At 40.0% G+C, this 14919-nt stretch overlaps 1 protein-coding gene across 2 annotated transcripts in view; it reads left to right on the top strand.

Annotated features, from left to right (window-relative positions):
- mrvi1 (murine retrovirus integration site 1 homolog) overlaps positions 1 to 13785 on the top strand; it is a 29673-nt gene extending 15888 nt beyond the window's left edge. Inside the window, exons 5-23 of one of the 2 annotated variants that reach the window (XM_080298291.1) lie at positions 228 to 334; positions 413 to 474; positions 1191 to 1364; positions 1510 to 1587; positions 1740 to 1762; positions 2014 to 2070; positions 3264 to 3695; positions 3900 to 3978; positions 4498 to 4615; positions 4710 to 4740; positions 6631 to 6771; positions 6986 to 7117; positions 7738 to 7888; positions 8091 to 8140; positions 8902 to 9033; positions 10378 to 10439; positions 11072 to 11182; positions 11308 to 11436; positions 12840 to 13785. In XM_080298291.1, the coding sequence (XP_080154417.1) occupies positions 228 to 334; positions 413 to 474; positions 1191 to 1364; positions 1510 to 1587; positions 1740 to 1762; positions 2014 to 2070; positions 3264 to 3695; positions 3900 to 3978; positions 4498 to 4615; positions 4710 to 4740; positions 6631 to 6771; positions 6986 to 7117; positions 7738 to 7888; positions 8091 to 8140; positions 8902 to 9033; positions 10378 to 10439; positions 11072 to 11182; positions 11308 to 11436; positions 12840 to 13002 (2232 nt within the window). In that variant the 3' untranslated portion in view covers positions 13003 to 13785. Of the gene's footprint in view, positions 1 to 227; positions 335 to 412; positions 475 to 1190; positions 1365 to 1509; positions 1588 to 1736; positions 1763 to 2013; positions 2071 to 3263; positions 3696 to 3899; positions 3979 to 4497; positions 4616 to 4709; positions 4741 to 6630; positions 6772 to 6985; positions 7118 to 7737; positions 7889 to 8090; positions 8141 to 8901; positions 9034 to 10377; positions 10440 to 11071; positions 11183 to 11307; positions 11437 to 12839 lie in introns of both variants that reach the window. The other variant, XM_026167830.2, reaches the window with a different exon arrangement.
- Positions 13786 to 14919: the final 1134 nt, after the last annotated feature.

Below are 14919 nucleotides of genomic sequence, written 5' to 3'. Positions count from 1 at the left end.
TGCCAGATTTAAACTGGTTTGTTGAAATTTGGCTCTTTTTTTGTTTTTTTGGAATATGTAGTTTAAGGTTTAAGTTAATGTTCAAAATCTACCTTTAACCCTTTTATTGTGTAAGTTCAAGCTTAATTTAAAAAGATCTGCTCCTTATTAAGGTTGTGTTTAATCTAATATCACAAACTGGCTGATGTGTTAAGTGATGCACACTTAAGTTTTTTTGTGTTGCACAGTTAGTACCAGGTGAAAGTCGAGCTGTTGTCATGACTGCGCCCACCATCGTCTACCCAAAGCAGGCTAAGGTTGTCCATCAGGATGGGCGTCCGCTGGAACAGGCCAGGTAATCGTCCAGTAGCTTTCTCAATTTTAATTTGAAACAGAGACAGCATTTCCAGATCATCACAGTTTTCTCTCTCAGATCACACAGTCCCAGAGCTCGCTTGGTCAGAAGCTCCCCCGGGGTGCCCATCACCACAATTGGTGGGTAAATCACACAAACACACATACATCACTGTAGTTTTTACAGTGTTATGATGTAATAGTTATTATTTGATGTAGTGCAGCACCATATAAAAAATTTCCACTTTATTTTTAAGTGTTTTTCCATAACTAAACCGTTCTTAGGTAAACATTTTTAACACTGTGTCAAATCGCGACTTCTCACAGTGACTTTTTTTTATATAAAAGATATTTCAATCAGATTTGTTGAAAGACCTGTCCAGCGATGTATAAAGATAAATTAATGTTCTCACTGTGCGTGGATACACAAGAACTCTTACAACATTAAGACTAAGTTTGGTCATCTGCATCCTGAGACTCACACATGCTTGAAATGCTTTTGGCACTTTGATTACTTTTGATGTTTAGCTTGTTGCCCGTTTCCGAGAAGAGGAGACGATAAAATCATCCCCAAGTTGGCGAGCACTCATCACCTGATTTCCTGGCTCATATCCATCCGTGAATTATTCCTTGCTTTGAGATTTTAGACCAATGAATCCCACATAAATACACTTGAGACACAGCTGCTCCGATACAACAGAGCATACACTTTTGATCTGATATATTTTGAAGCCTAATTTTGTGTTTTGTTTTGTTTTTTACGGCATATTATCTGCTTATATTTTGGTACCAGAAACAAGCAGAAATTTTACGGGTCTGTGTGCATTTGTGTGTCACGTGTGTATTATCTTTCTCAGACAGCACAGGTAATGTGATTGACCTGGTGAAAGATCCGCTCCCGGAGCTGCAGCTCTCCGAGGAGGATCGACAGAAGAACCTGGAGCTGCTTGAAGAGGCCAAGAAGGTCAGCGATCGCTTCCTGACACGCCGAGGCCGGCGATCCACCAGCAGCCTCACTGATTCGCCCACAGGTAGCGCGCACGCACAAACATACACAAACATAGAAACTAAAACATTGCACATAGATTTATGAGTGTGAAGCTGGTGTCCGAGCGTTTCATTTAAATTAAAGATTTTTATAGCTTCAATTTTTATTTCACAACCCCGCTACCTCAGGTCTTTCACCGACTCCAACGCCATCATCCTCACCGTGTTCATCGAGAAGCAGCTCACTTACTGTGGCCCCTCAGACCGGTGTGTGCTTTCTGTCTCATGTCTGGATTCTTTGGATTTATTAACAATAAACTACACTCCTCATTTTTAACCTTTTTCCTAATTTGGCGTCATTTTTTCACTCCTTGAGTTGGTGAAGATGATTTGTAAGTTGTTTTCTGCTCTTTCAGCAGCAGGACCCTCGGAGACGATCCAGGTAAAGAAACTGATCTCACTGTTAAACAGCTTTCACCCACAGTGGTGTGAAGTATGACATGTTTGCCACATTTGGCTCTTTTTGTGTGTGTTTTTTTAAATGTTCCTCTATTTAATTTGCTTTATATGAAGTGGAACATTGTCTCTGGAAAAAAAAAAACAGAACAAAACAAAGAAAAAAAATCACCATTGGGCAAATTTTAATCAGGTTAGTAAATTTTAACAGAAGAAAGTTGTTATTATCTCTTGTAGTATCAGGAGGTGTTTCCAGGGAGGGAGCAGCCTGATGCAACCAGCCAGAACCAGGAGGTACGATCAACAGGCTTACTGTGTTTTTTTTATTTACACACCAAAACTCAAATGTCAAATGTGACGAGGAAAAACACAACTGATCATTGAAAGATTCAAAACGCCTCCCTGTGACCTTTGTCAAGATTTATTATGTTATTCTCAGGTATATATTATAAGTTGTCTGTTGTCTGAATTTCACACCAACCTCAGCTGTGCAGTCATGTGAAAAAGAAACACTTCACAGGACTCTATGCAGTCCTGATTCAGTGGCTTGTAGAGACGCCTCTAGCAGCAATACCTTGAAATCTTTATCTTTATCAGTCTCTCACAGCGTTGTGGAGGAATTTTGGCCCGCTCTGCATCACATTGCTTCAAGTTTGTTTGGTAATGATGAGTTCTTTGAACTCAAGGTCACGGTCAGAGGTCACATCTTTGAAAATCTCTTTGAATTCAAGATTCAAGAGCTTTATTGTCAATACAGTAGTATACACAGTATACAGTGTACCAAAATGCTGTTTCACCCTAAGCCCCCCCCCCCACGTTCCATTTATAAATATATAAAGGATATATCTCCAAGAGATATAAAACTAGGAATTACAAATAAATAACATGCTAAGTAAAAATTAAGAGATAAAAAGGTACTAATTACTAACTATACAATTCTATGCAATACTAATGCATGCAATGAATGCAACAACTCAAAAAGGGAGTCAGCTAGAATTTTAACATTTGTGCCATATGTGTATTCACTAAGAGGCGGAGGGATTGCACCGACAGCCTCCAGGTTTTCTTTAGGTTCTCGGAGTGTTGCACGGCCTAAGCTCTGCACTGGGGCGTCCACTCCTGGAAAAACTGTGGCATTGTGTTAATAATAAACTAATAACAAACTAATGAACTGACAAAGCTTCTGCTTTTATAGAGGTGCTCACACTTGCTGATGATCAGTTGATTAAGTGTATTTAATAATAGCACATGGCTGCTGCTTACCTTCTTAATTCCTGTGGAAGCAGTAAGGGTATACTCCGTTTTTCACAGGACAGTATACTCTGAATCTCAGCTTCTAACTATTAGTTTGTCCTCACAAGCATGCTGTAGTGCTACCCTAGCTTCTCTTATGAAGCACCAACATGTCCAACTGGAGTGTTATCCAACCGCTTTAATGCCTGATGAAATGCACATACAGTATTTCTCTCATATCTTGCCAACTTTAGGGAAAGCTGTTGGTGGACTGGAAGTTAGCTGACAAAAGGAAAGTGTCCTCGGGGACTCTCACACCTCGTTTTGCTGTTCAGAAAAACGGTGAACCCAAGAGTCCTACAGTTGTCAACAAATCAGACGAGTCAAATCGAAGTCCAAACCAGGCTCCAGCCACAGGGGTCGCCAAGCCTGTGCCCAGACCTTCTACTCAACAGGCACCGTGTACAGCAGAGATTAAGACTATTGGGGCCTTTCCACCACTAATGAGAGCTGTTTCCTGGGATGCTGTAGGCAGTCTTAACTCTAGAAATGGAGCCCCGGTTTTCCCTTCAGAAACTGAGGACAGTTTCTCAGACAAGCCCAAGGATGCTGGCTTAAAGACTTCGGGGTACAAGGATTTCCCCACCCCACCGGTGGGTGCACAGAAGCTGTCTAAACTCAGAGAGGTAAAGCAGCAATTCAGTCTTATTGTTATCATTTCCTCTTTTTATGTGCCAGCTGTCCATTTGGTAGAATGTTGTAACAATTATATAAAAATGCCATAATGTTTGTGTGTGTGTGTGTGTGTGTGTGTGTGTGTGTGTGTGTGTGTGTGTGTGTGTGTGTGTGTGTGTGTGTGTGTGTGTGTGTGTGTGTGCGCGCGCGCACAGGAGCACAAGCTAATGCGAAACCAAAGCATCGTGGGATCGAAGTTACCAGAGCTGAGCGAAGCTGCTGAACAGGAAAAAGGTGACGCTCCTTGTTTGCCCTCTTGCCCTGTGTAAGACAGAAAGTACTTTCAGAAGCACATTCAGCACACTGAGGGTGTGCACTTCCTGAAATCTGATTCGCTTCAGAAAATGACGACTTTTTCTTTTCTTTCTTTTCTGTTTTTTTTACCTCTATTCCACCCCTGACAGTACTGCAGCAGAAAGGAAACTTGTGCTCTCGTTTTTTATCAGCAGATGGCATTATTGTTAAAGCTTGTGAACCACAGAGCACCTGATGAAAAGAGGAAATTATGCTTATGTTCTGAGACTTTAAAAAGTCCAATCACTAAGATTTTGCTTGGAATTTACTCCGGTGAGAACTGGTTTGACCACCCAAAGATCGATGTATTTATATGGGACTAGTAGTAGTAACAACACTCTCCTCCTATCTCCTATTTGGTTTATGTCAGCTTGCACAGAAGATATCAAATTACCTTAAACTTAAATTATTCTCCAGAAATAATTTTGAGCTCTAATTTGTGTAGCATTGTGTCTGCAGATTCGCCGTCATCACTGAACACACCTACCAGTGACACAAATGAAAGATCCGACGCCATGCCCAACATTTCAGACTTGATGCTGAGAAAACTCAAACTTCATCGGGGTCTGCCTGGCTGGTGTGTAACAACCTGCTGCTGTAGTTAACATTTAATTTATAACCATCTATCTCACTGTTATGAGTAATGCTTCCATTCTCTCATTTCATTCCAGTGCTCCTCCACTCAGCGAAAAAGAAGTTGAGGTTGGTACCTGATCTCTGAATTTATATTCTCACCAAGAACTAGATAAGAGGATGGATAATAGGGTTTAGTCTGTAAATTAAAAGGGAGCAATACTGACACACTGGCCCTTATTCTGTTTATGCATGTGTACACTACATTAGGTACACCTAATTCAAACGTTATTAATGAAAATATCCAATCATGCACTCAGTGCATTGATCAGGGACATAGACACGATCAAGACGACTCACTGAAGTTCAAACTGCATCAGAATAAGGAGGAAACGTGATTTAAGAGACTTTGAATGTAACATGGTTGTCAGTGCCAGATGGGCTGGTCTGAGTAAGAAACTGCTGATCTGCTGGGTTTTTCCAAACAATCGTCTGTTCAAAGAAAATTTCCAGTGAGTGGCAGTTCTCTGGGTGAAAATGCTTTGTTGATATCAGAGGTCAGAGGAGAATGGCCAGACTGCTTTTGGGCTGATAGGAAGGCAAGAGTAACTCAAAAAAACACCCATTACAAATATCTCTGAATGCACAATGCATCAAACCTTGAAACAGATGGACTACAGTAGCAGAATACCACACTGGGTGCCGCTCCTATCACTAAGAACAGGAAACTGAGCACCTTTGGGACTGATTTGAGGCTACACCAAGCATCACTTTGACTGAAAATAGACAATAAATACTTCCATACTGATGTATCTGTGAAAATCTAATTTTACCTAATAATGCCAGTCGATATGATGTAATATAAAGTAATATTTATTGCAAATTTGGGAAATAATTTTGTTACAGCAGTTAGTTTGATAACTAATCTTAGTAAAAGACTGGAAACAGCTAAATGATGGTAACAAAATCCACCTAACAGCACTTCTGAAGCTCATTCACATATTTTCTGTGCACAAAGTCAGTTTACACAAATAAATGAGCAAATATGTTTCTATAGAAGCTAAAGACACTTTATCTTATGTAACGTTTGGAAGCCTGAAGGGAGTGGAGACTCGACCAATTTAAAAATGTAATTTACTTCTTTAAACAAAGAAAAGAAAAACGAAACATAAGTTTAAGCAGATTCCAAATGTTCCTTTTCAAATAAGACATATTTGCTTTAACGTTCTGACTTGCGCCTTTTAAATTATCCACAGTGATTAGCTGCACATGAGTTAGAATATAGCAAATCATAAAAGTGACTGCCAGCAGTAAAGTGTTTGCTTTGAACAGTGACTTGTGTTCAAACACTGGAAGCAGATGGATTGTTCCACTCAGGTTTGAGCTTTTTCAAGTACATGTGCAAGTGTTTGTAATAACCTGTTGTGTTCCCAAAGCAGATGCTTAGAATCATAAAAACTTTATAATTCCCTGCTGGGGATATTCTTGGGTAAAAGTTGCTCATGGAAGTTGTAAAATTATACAAGAGATGCAAAAACAATTACATGGTCGTCAGAGGTTGCCTGCCTGGCTTCGGTGGTGTTCTGTCAACAGGAAAGTGTTTTTCTGTTCCTGATCAGTCCAAAGAGACTCTGTGTGATTTCCTGTGGAGAAAATCCAGGCATCTGTGACGCTGTAAGCCCCGGACTATAGCCTCTCGCGCTGCTCCCTCTGGGATGTGTCTGGATCAGGACAGTCAGAGGTCATAGATTTCCTCTCAGGCGTGTATGTTGGAAAAACCTCTGCAGATTAGCTTTGATCAACATAACAAAACATCAAGAGGTCGAATGCCACACTCACAGTTTGTTCCCCATGCTCATCTCAGGGACGCTTGATTCTCACACATCAGTAACCGCGTGCACCGACTCCCGTCTATGATTATTTACAATGAGTTCATGTGTTGCGATCACAGGCAGCTCACCTTCATTTTAATATGTTTCTTAATCTGAGTGTTGAACTGCATTAGCTTTCTTTCTACAGAATGCATTCGTCCAGCTGTCACTGGCGTTTCGTAATGACAACTACACTCTGGAGACGCGACTCAAGCAGTCAGAGAGAGAGAGGAACCTGACTGAGGAGGACACGGAAAAAGAATTAGACGACTTCAAAGGAGCGCTAAAGGTTGGTCCTCGAAAGCAGAGGCTGATGTAAGATAGATGATAACTTACAACAAAAGGAGATTTCCCCCTGGCTCTTTAGTGCTCATTCATTTATTGAATGTTTCCTGGACGTGTCCCACAGTAAATATTTTTCTTGCCTGAGTTAATTCAGGTGCAATAAAGGACGCACACTTTCTCTTCCTGAGATTTGCAACAACATGTTGTGTTTCTTGCAGATGACTGCGCCGATGTGGCAGAACCTGGAGCAGCGCGAAGCCTATCAGCGCCTAAAAGAGACGGTAGCAGTGCTGCACAGGCTTGCCACACGGCTCTCCAGCAGAGCAGAGATAGTGGGCGCAGTTCGCCAGGTGCAGTTACACACAGACGAATGAGAATTTTATACAATTTAGTGAAACATGCTGCGAAAATACACGAAACAGCTTATTGTTTAAACAACTGGTACTCCAGGAATGCCTGTTTGGCAGCGTTTTTTAAATTATGCTGAAGGATTTTTATCTGATGTCATGGCTGACCTCAGGCCAGCTAATGAAAACATCAGGAAAAGAGCTTCAGCTATTTAAAACCCCAAATCAATCAGATGAATCATTGCTTTTGTGTACAGCTACCAATCTATTAATAGCAATCTATTAATTCCTCTTTTTCATTCATGATGAGTGTGGATATTTTTAGAGAAATACTTGTTTGTGTTTTCCCATAATATCAAATAAATAATCTGTGTGTTTTCAGTTTATTTATAGTGTCATTAATTCACCTTTAAAAACATTTAACTTCACTTAAAATATCAGCAACATGATGGGAGAAGTCAAAGATATGTTGGACAAATCCATAAATACACAGGTTATTGTGTATTTGGTTTGTACATCTGTTGAATGATTTCCTCTCTATGTACAGTTTTTTAGTGGAAGCTCTTGTTTTTGTGCTCATGCTGTAACTTAAGCCTGCTTAGACTGGTTTTATTGTCTAACAGGAGAAGCGTATGAACAAGGCCACAGAGGTTATGATGCAGTATGTGGAAAATCTTAAGAGGACGTATGAGAAGGACCATGCAGAGCTCATGGAGTTTAAGAAGCTGGCCAACCAGAACTCGACTCGTTACGGAGTGTCTGTAGACCCTGGAGGTAAGATTACACTTGTGTTCCCTTTTCAGCACCGCTGCTGGCTTCATCTTCACTCGTATATTCCGCTAGGAAATTCCCACAGCGCCTGGAGTGTACTAATGCTGCATTACTGAGCAGCTTTACTGTCGATGTGGGAGAAACATCAGCATTTAAATGGTTACTGTGCTTTATTAATGCTGGTTCTTTGTCTCTCTTTATAAAGACGATGGACTTCCACGTCCATGTAGACCAATGCCCCTCATCCCTGGAAAGGTAAGCAATGAATTTTTTGTGTTTTTTTTTCTGCTTCACGTTGTTGCACAGGTTTTGGATGTGCAACTGCCAGTCAGACAAAACAAGCAATATAAAGATTCAACCACTTGGCTGATTGTCATGGTTATTTTTCACAGTAGCTGTTTAAAAATATAAAAGTAAATCTGTACAGGTTGGTAGTTATCAACAGTGTCCACAGATCCAAAATTCTATTTAAGCGAGTTTCACAACTTGGGGGCCACAAATTCAAAAGCACAGTCACCTTTTGCCTTTTGTCATTAACTTCTTCTGACGCATCACCAACAGGATCAGCTGAGCTCAGAGAGCTAGTAGTTAGATATGGTTCCATACAGAAGTTCACTATTATACGGAGGCATCTGACCATGAAGAGCTCTAAAAGTGATCTGAAGAATCTTAAATTGAACCCTAAACAACAATAAATAAAATAAAATAAAGAGACTAGACGAGGATAATGGTCTTAACCTCCTCGCCCCTATAAATTATGTCCCCATCGGCGCCTCTAGGGACCATGATTCCTATTCACTGACCAGTCCAAAGGGTCAGAGATAAATCCGTCCGCCAAAGTGGGTGGCAAGTATGACCATACTGTCATGCTGCGAGCACACCTAAAAATGTCTCACCCTCCCCCGTTTTTACAGTTTTTTTCTGTTTCGTTTTTCTTTACAAAAAAGAAAAGTTATAGTGACTCTGTTTTTGTAAAACACAGTGCTCCATGTTTTGTCTTCTTTTCACCCGACCAGGTGCCTCGACGCAGGGTGAGCGTAGCGGTGGTGCCAAAGTTTAATCTTCTTAACATCCCGGGTCAGACCCCGGCCACAGCTGGCCAAGGCTCCAACGCAGGACCCACAACTGGTGCTGCTCTTCCTGTCCTGGTAGGTCTTCCTGTCCTGATGAGAAATGATGGGAAATGATGTATTAAGCATTTAGTACAATGACACCCACGCTCACAGATAAACTGCTGAGTTAAAGTTTCTCAGCAGGTGGGCAACATATTCATCTCTTGTAAAATAAAATACTTCCACTCAAGTATTTCTGTAAATGTAGCTGGCATTTTTACAGACACAAACAGTTTTTAAAAGGAAAAAGTACTTTTTTAAAACTTTTTTTATGTGTCGTATGTGACAGATTGCTTGATACAAACAAATGTTTTTCTCTTTGATTCTCAGAGCAGTCCTCAGTAGCACATTGAAATAAAACTGTGGAGTTTCTGAATGAGTTCCTGCTAAAATAGTTCATCTTTATAAGAAACATATTAACACCAAATATCTGGCATATAGAAGATTACTCCTATAGAAGTTTACTTTACTTTAGCAGGGTCACTCGAGGTGTTTGACCATCGACATGAGTCGAAACTGGTACAATAAAGTCCATAAAGTATCAGACTGTCTGTCTCATATTAAAGCAATGATTACTGATCAGAGGACCCTGCGTGCAAAGTGGAGTTTGCATCTTCCTTCCTGGGTTCTCTCCAGGTATTCTGCTTATCCAATACAAGGTTCCAGGTGCTGCTGGACACTATGCAAGGTATCACTGGGCATCTCAGGATAGCGAATTCAAAATTAGTTTCTGAACAAGTAGAGCTTGATCCTATAAATAACTCATCACTTCAATCTATGTCATCAATGAGTTCTCCGGGTTTACCAGAAGTGAACGTAGCTAGAAAAACCTTCATTTCCTTTGGGAAAGTCAAGGAAAGGCTAGATCTGTCCTGGCTTAGCAGTCAGTCAAATCTGGTTCCATAAACAAGTTGTGACATTCTTCTGGCACAGTGAAGGGAACCTGGCTGGACACTTGAATCCTCTCGAGGGACAATCACTAAAAACAATGTCAGCTCAAGAAATTCGAGGCAGTCCTCACAACACAGTTTTAGTCAGATTTGTTTTGCTGTCCTTGGTTAAAACTGTTGTATCACTCTGTCATTTTTCTTTTTTCTTTTTGAGATAATTCACATCTGTTGAGTGTGTACAAAATTCAAAATACACAGACCATAGCACAAAAACAAGGGTTATGTAACTGTGCCAAAAACCTTCTGAAATGTGAAATTAGTATTTCTCCAAGAGGAACTGAAAAATCAAAAATAGATAATAAAGTTTATAAAGGCCCGAAATGTTAAAGCATATGTTCATCCAGAGAAGTAAAGCCAATTGTAGCAAATACTGTTTTGTTATTAAGATTTAGATTAGGGTTACGATTTTTTTTAACACTTTTCTCCTCAGTGTGAAGCAAATGACGTGAAAGGCACCACCTCCACAGAGGCTGCACAACCAGGAACAGAATGGTATGTTTCTTGTATTAATATTGTTACACGTGCACACACACATACATGGCTGCATGTAAGTCACGTGCCACTGCTTAATTTTCAAGGTCATTCCTCAGTCCTCTCACCCCTGAACTTCTAATCATTTTTATCAAAAGCGCTCAGATGGGACTTCAGCTTGTTTTTGTGACCTTCAGGATGTTTTTAAAGTGCAGAAACAATTCCAGTGAGGTAAAAATAAACCTGAAAGCATTAAAAAAAAAAGCTAGAGTTGAGGGATATGCTATTACGGGACTGCTATCCAGTAATCTAAACATTTATGAAAGAGTTTGATGAAGTCCAGGCACAAGGCTCCAATCATATTGTAGTTCTAAAGTCAGCCTGAGTAGAGCTCTCTCAGTGTCTGGGCTAGATGTTCTTTAAGGACAATCGCAATAACAAATGTGCAAAGTGCAATCACAGTTTTTCGTTTGTACTCATCGTTCTCGTGATGGTGGGATGCACATCCCACTCGGCCTGCGCTGCGTCTCATCCGTTATACGACCGGGCCGCAGTACTGTGATGGAACCTGACTGTAACAGTGTTTTGTTACGTCTGCTGTGATCGTCACGGTGTCCAAGGCTAATTGTTCTTTCCTATCTGAAACAATGCAGTGGAAAGAGTGTGTCGGAGCAGGAAAATGAGCCAGCCAAGCCTTCAGTAAACCTGGAGGAGCTCCGAGCCGAGATCAAGGCAAATATCGAAGAGGAGGCCTATCAAAAAGGGTGAGGCCCTCTCTTCTGCTTTTTAGTGTAGATAAGCGGACAGTGTGATGACACAGTTGTTTATCAGAAATCATTTCAGTTGTGTGTCCCAATTTCACTTGTAAATGTGAATATTTCAAACGCAGCTACCAAGATGGACTGAAGCAAGGCAAGGCGCTTCAGGAAGAAAAACGTGAAGACGAAAGTGCTGCGGACAAATTGCTGGAAACAAAAAATAAGGACGAAGAGAGCGGAGAGAGGCTTAAGAACAGCAGGTGAACTCACTCTGTCATGTTAGAAAAGGAAATATAAATTGTGTATTTATGCTCATCTCTGATAGTATTGATATAAGCACAACAAATTATTTGTGCTCTTTTTGTAAATAATTCATGATCAGTGGAAGATGAATCTCTTTATTACACACAAAATGTTACATTTAATTGAAAATACATAAAAAAATTATAACAACACCACAAACCCATTTTTAAAATCACAAAGAGTGAGTTTATATCTACAGTACTCTGCAAAAGTCTTTAGCCACACCTCATTTCTCTCATGAGTTGCTGTGGGGATGGTAGACCTTATTACAGACCCACATGCAAGACGCTGAGACAGAATAACATAAGGTGAGCTTTTAATGCTGACAGCTACCAAGGTTTAAAAAGTCTGGAAAGTATCCAAGATGACGTATTAAGATGAGGAAAGCAAACATTCAGGGAACAATAGAAAGCACAAGGAAAGACCAGCACTAGGTAAGACACCTGCCAAGGACAACTCAACGAAAGTTAAGGGGAAATGGAGACAATAACTACAAGAAGTAATGAGGGAAGTGGAAACAGCTGGGAAATACAGCTGGAACTAATTAGAAATAACGCACCAAGGGAAGTAGAATTACACACAAAGAACAAGAGATGAAAGACCACCAAGATAAAACAGGAAAACACCTAACAGAGACAGAGACTTAACAGTAAGATGCAGGATAACTGAAACAAGGAACTGAGTACAAACAATGTCCATGAACAGAACCTAGATTACTAAACTAAAACTAGAAAGGCATAAAAATAAGGAAACCAACCCAGAAAGTGCTGAAAGTATAACACATAAAAAAACAGAAAAGATTAATAAGTCCAAGCACAAAACACTCAGTGATTTGTGCAGTGATTTATGGAAGCATTTGCAAACATATGTGAAAATAGAGCATAAAAGCAAACATAAACGGTACATGGATCAACTCAGGTCGTGTGTCAGGTCTTTGTTAATTTGCTATGTGTTGGCTTTTTTATGCTTGAATGATTCATTTGTCAAAACAAGAAAAAGAAAGAAAATAGTCAGGTACAAGGACTGGACTGAAAATGAGTGAAAACGCAGCCAATGTCTGGCAACTTTTGCTCAAGACCACTTTAAAAATTTACAGGAAAAAGCTCAAGACCTTTGCACAGCTTGCAAAGGTTGCACAGCTGCATATAACTTTTACATGCGTATCGCTAAATTAATCTTGTGGGATTAAAAGTGAGAGTAAAATTAGCCTCCACAGCCATTATTTCAACAAATATATACGGTCTTTTTATAGTTTAGATAATGTCTGTAATTTAAAGAAACTTCTGTAGTTCCTCCATAATGAGCACTTTCCCCTGCCCAATATTTTGTCACCTGCTATATGAACTTATTATCTTTGCAGGAGGATGGAGGAAGTCCTGGCTGTTGTAGGCGAGTTCTGCCCCAAGGTATCCACGAGTCGGCGGCTTCTATGGCTCACTTTGACGCTGTTTGTGGCTGTGTGTGTGGTGTTCAGTATTTATTCATTCTTCAGTGACTATTACAACCGACACGAGGACACATAAGGGAAGAGGAACTTTGTGTGAGACACTGATTGAGATCTTTGGACTGGGTGTAAGAGTGCAACGAAAGAACCCGCTAAACAGAATAACAGAGACCTCATACATCACGTCTCTGCCAGTTTACCATATCATCAGACACACTTGAATCAAATGACCCCGATACTCAAGGGTCAGAGACATTTTGGGAGGCTTTATGGCTCGTGAGGCCTTCTTCATGGTCAGCAGAGATAAGTTATAATCTTGCTTGAAATGAAAAGTTGAAAGGATGTTTGCTGCAGCAAAAGATAAGATGATTCTGTTTAGGGACCAATTATATTGTGTGCTGAAATAGATATTTAATTAAATTAGATCTTGTAATTATACATTCTGGTTCTGGTACTTTGAATGCTGAATATGGCACTTTTTCATTAAATGCCACAGTAGAAACATTGTATATTTATCTACACAATAGAATCTCTCAGGTTTGATAGATAATGAAGTCCCTGAGAGACTTTTAATACATATTTAAAGAAAAATGTTTTTATCTGTTGTTTTTTCTATTAAAAAAATGTTTCAAATGTAAGCACATTCCACAGCAGTTTTTCAAGTGCAATACTCAGCTCATGGTTCTCATTTGTGCCATGTTTGATTGTTACTTCAGAGCACTGAGAGATTTTTTTTTCTTGTAAACGAGCACTGTTTAGACTTCATGATTCCTTTTCTGTCTTTGCACATGCTGTGCTGTCCGTTCTCTGTTCATTTTATGGTCTGTCACCTCTCCTTTAAATAAAAAGTGCCTGAAATATTTCCTCTAGTCATTTCAGTAGCGACAAATATTCGTTGCTATGAAAACTAAGTACTGCCAATGATTCAGTAGCTTGTAAAACCACCTTTAGCAGCAATAACTTGAAGTGTCAGAATTTTGGCCCATTCTTCTTTGTTGATCCATTTCATCGAGTTTGGGGGGCATTTATTCCTGCACAGATGTTTTAAAGTCGCACCACAGCATTTCCATTGAGTTGAGGTCTGCTGTATTTGATTCTCACCAAACACCAAACATGGAGCTGTGCATTAAGACCAAATATCTCCACTCTGTTCCAGAATAATCTGATATCCCCATATTGGTGTTGTTCCTGGATCATCATATTCAATGCTGGTCCAGGGTCAATATTGCAAGTATCCAATCACATTGTTATGATATAGTTTTGGAATGCAGGGGGAAAAAACCTGCCAATGTCCACAAAATTTTTATAAAAGGGGGCAGTTAGGGTCAGAGTTATGGTTGGGGGTTAGAATGTAATAGTCGATAAAGTTAAGGGGCTATAGTTATGGTTACAGGGTCTGCGTTAGGTGTGTGGTGTGATGGTGTGTATCCACACTGCAAAACTAGACCATGCTTTGTTCAGATGCAACTGTGCAAACAGAGGCCACAGGATACTTTTGCTGGAAAAATGTCTAAATTCTCTCACCAAGACCTGTTGGGAAATTCTATTGTGTTCCCATTTGAAAGTCTCATAGTCTAATTTAGTTTAATTCTATAACAACTTTAAGGACATGCAAACCCCACTCTTAGAGAGGTGATATGTACAATGAGCATTCTTGCTCTAATCCAGAGTGTCACCTCACATCTGTCAAAAACCCTGCTGCATCTTCGTCAGCAGGCTCTGCGTCATTTCCTGCCATCGGGGCTTGCGGAGAAATGTTTTTGTGGAAATAGGAGGCCGCGTGCCAAAGGCTCATCTGAGGAGACCAAAGATAATAAGCGCACACATGATGGAGAATTTCCCAGAGAGAGGAAATCATCAGGACAGAAGAGAATCTCTTCTCGAGTGTATTACATCATGGTTTTCAGAAACTTTCACAACTCTACTGCAAATCCCACCTTTGTGCTTTCACTTTATCCTTTTAATATATTGTTTGTACAGAATCATGGAATAGAAT

This window comes from Astatotilapia calliptera, chromosome 1 (genome assembly GCF_964374335.1).
Source record: "Astatotilapia calliptera chromosome 1, fAstCal68.1, whole genome shotgun sequence".
Lineage (NCBI taxonomy): Eukaryota > Metazoa > Chordata > Actinopteri > Cichliformes > Cichlidae > Astatotilapia > Astatotilapia calliptera.
The sequence above is the reverse complement of the archived record's forward strand: the minus strand, read 5'-3'. Positions and strand labels throughout refer to the sequence as shown.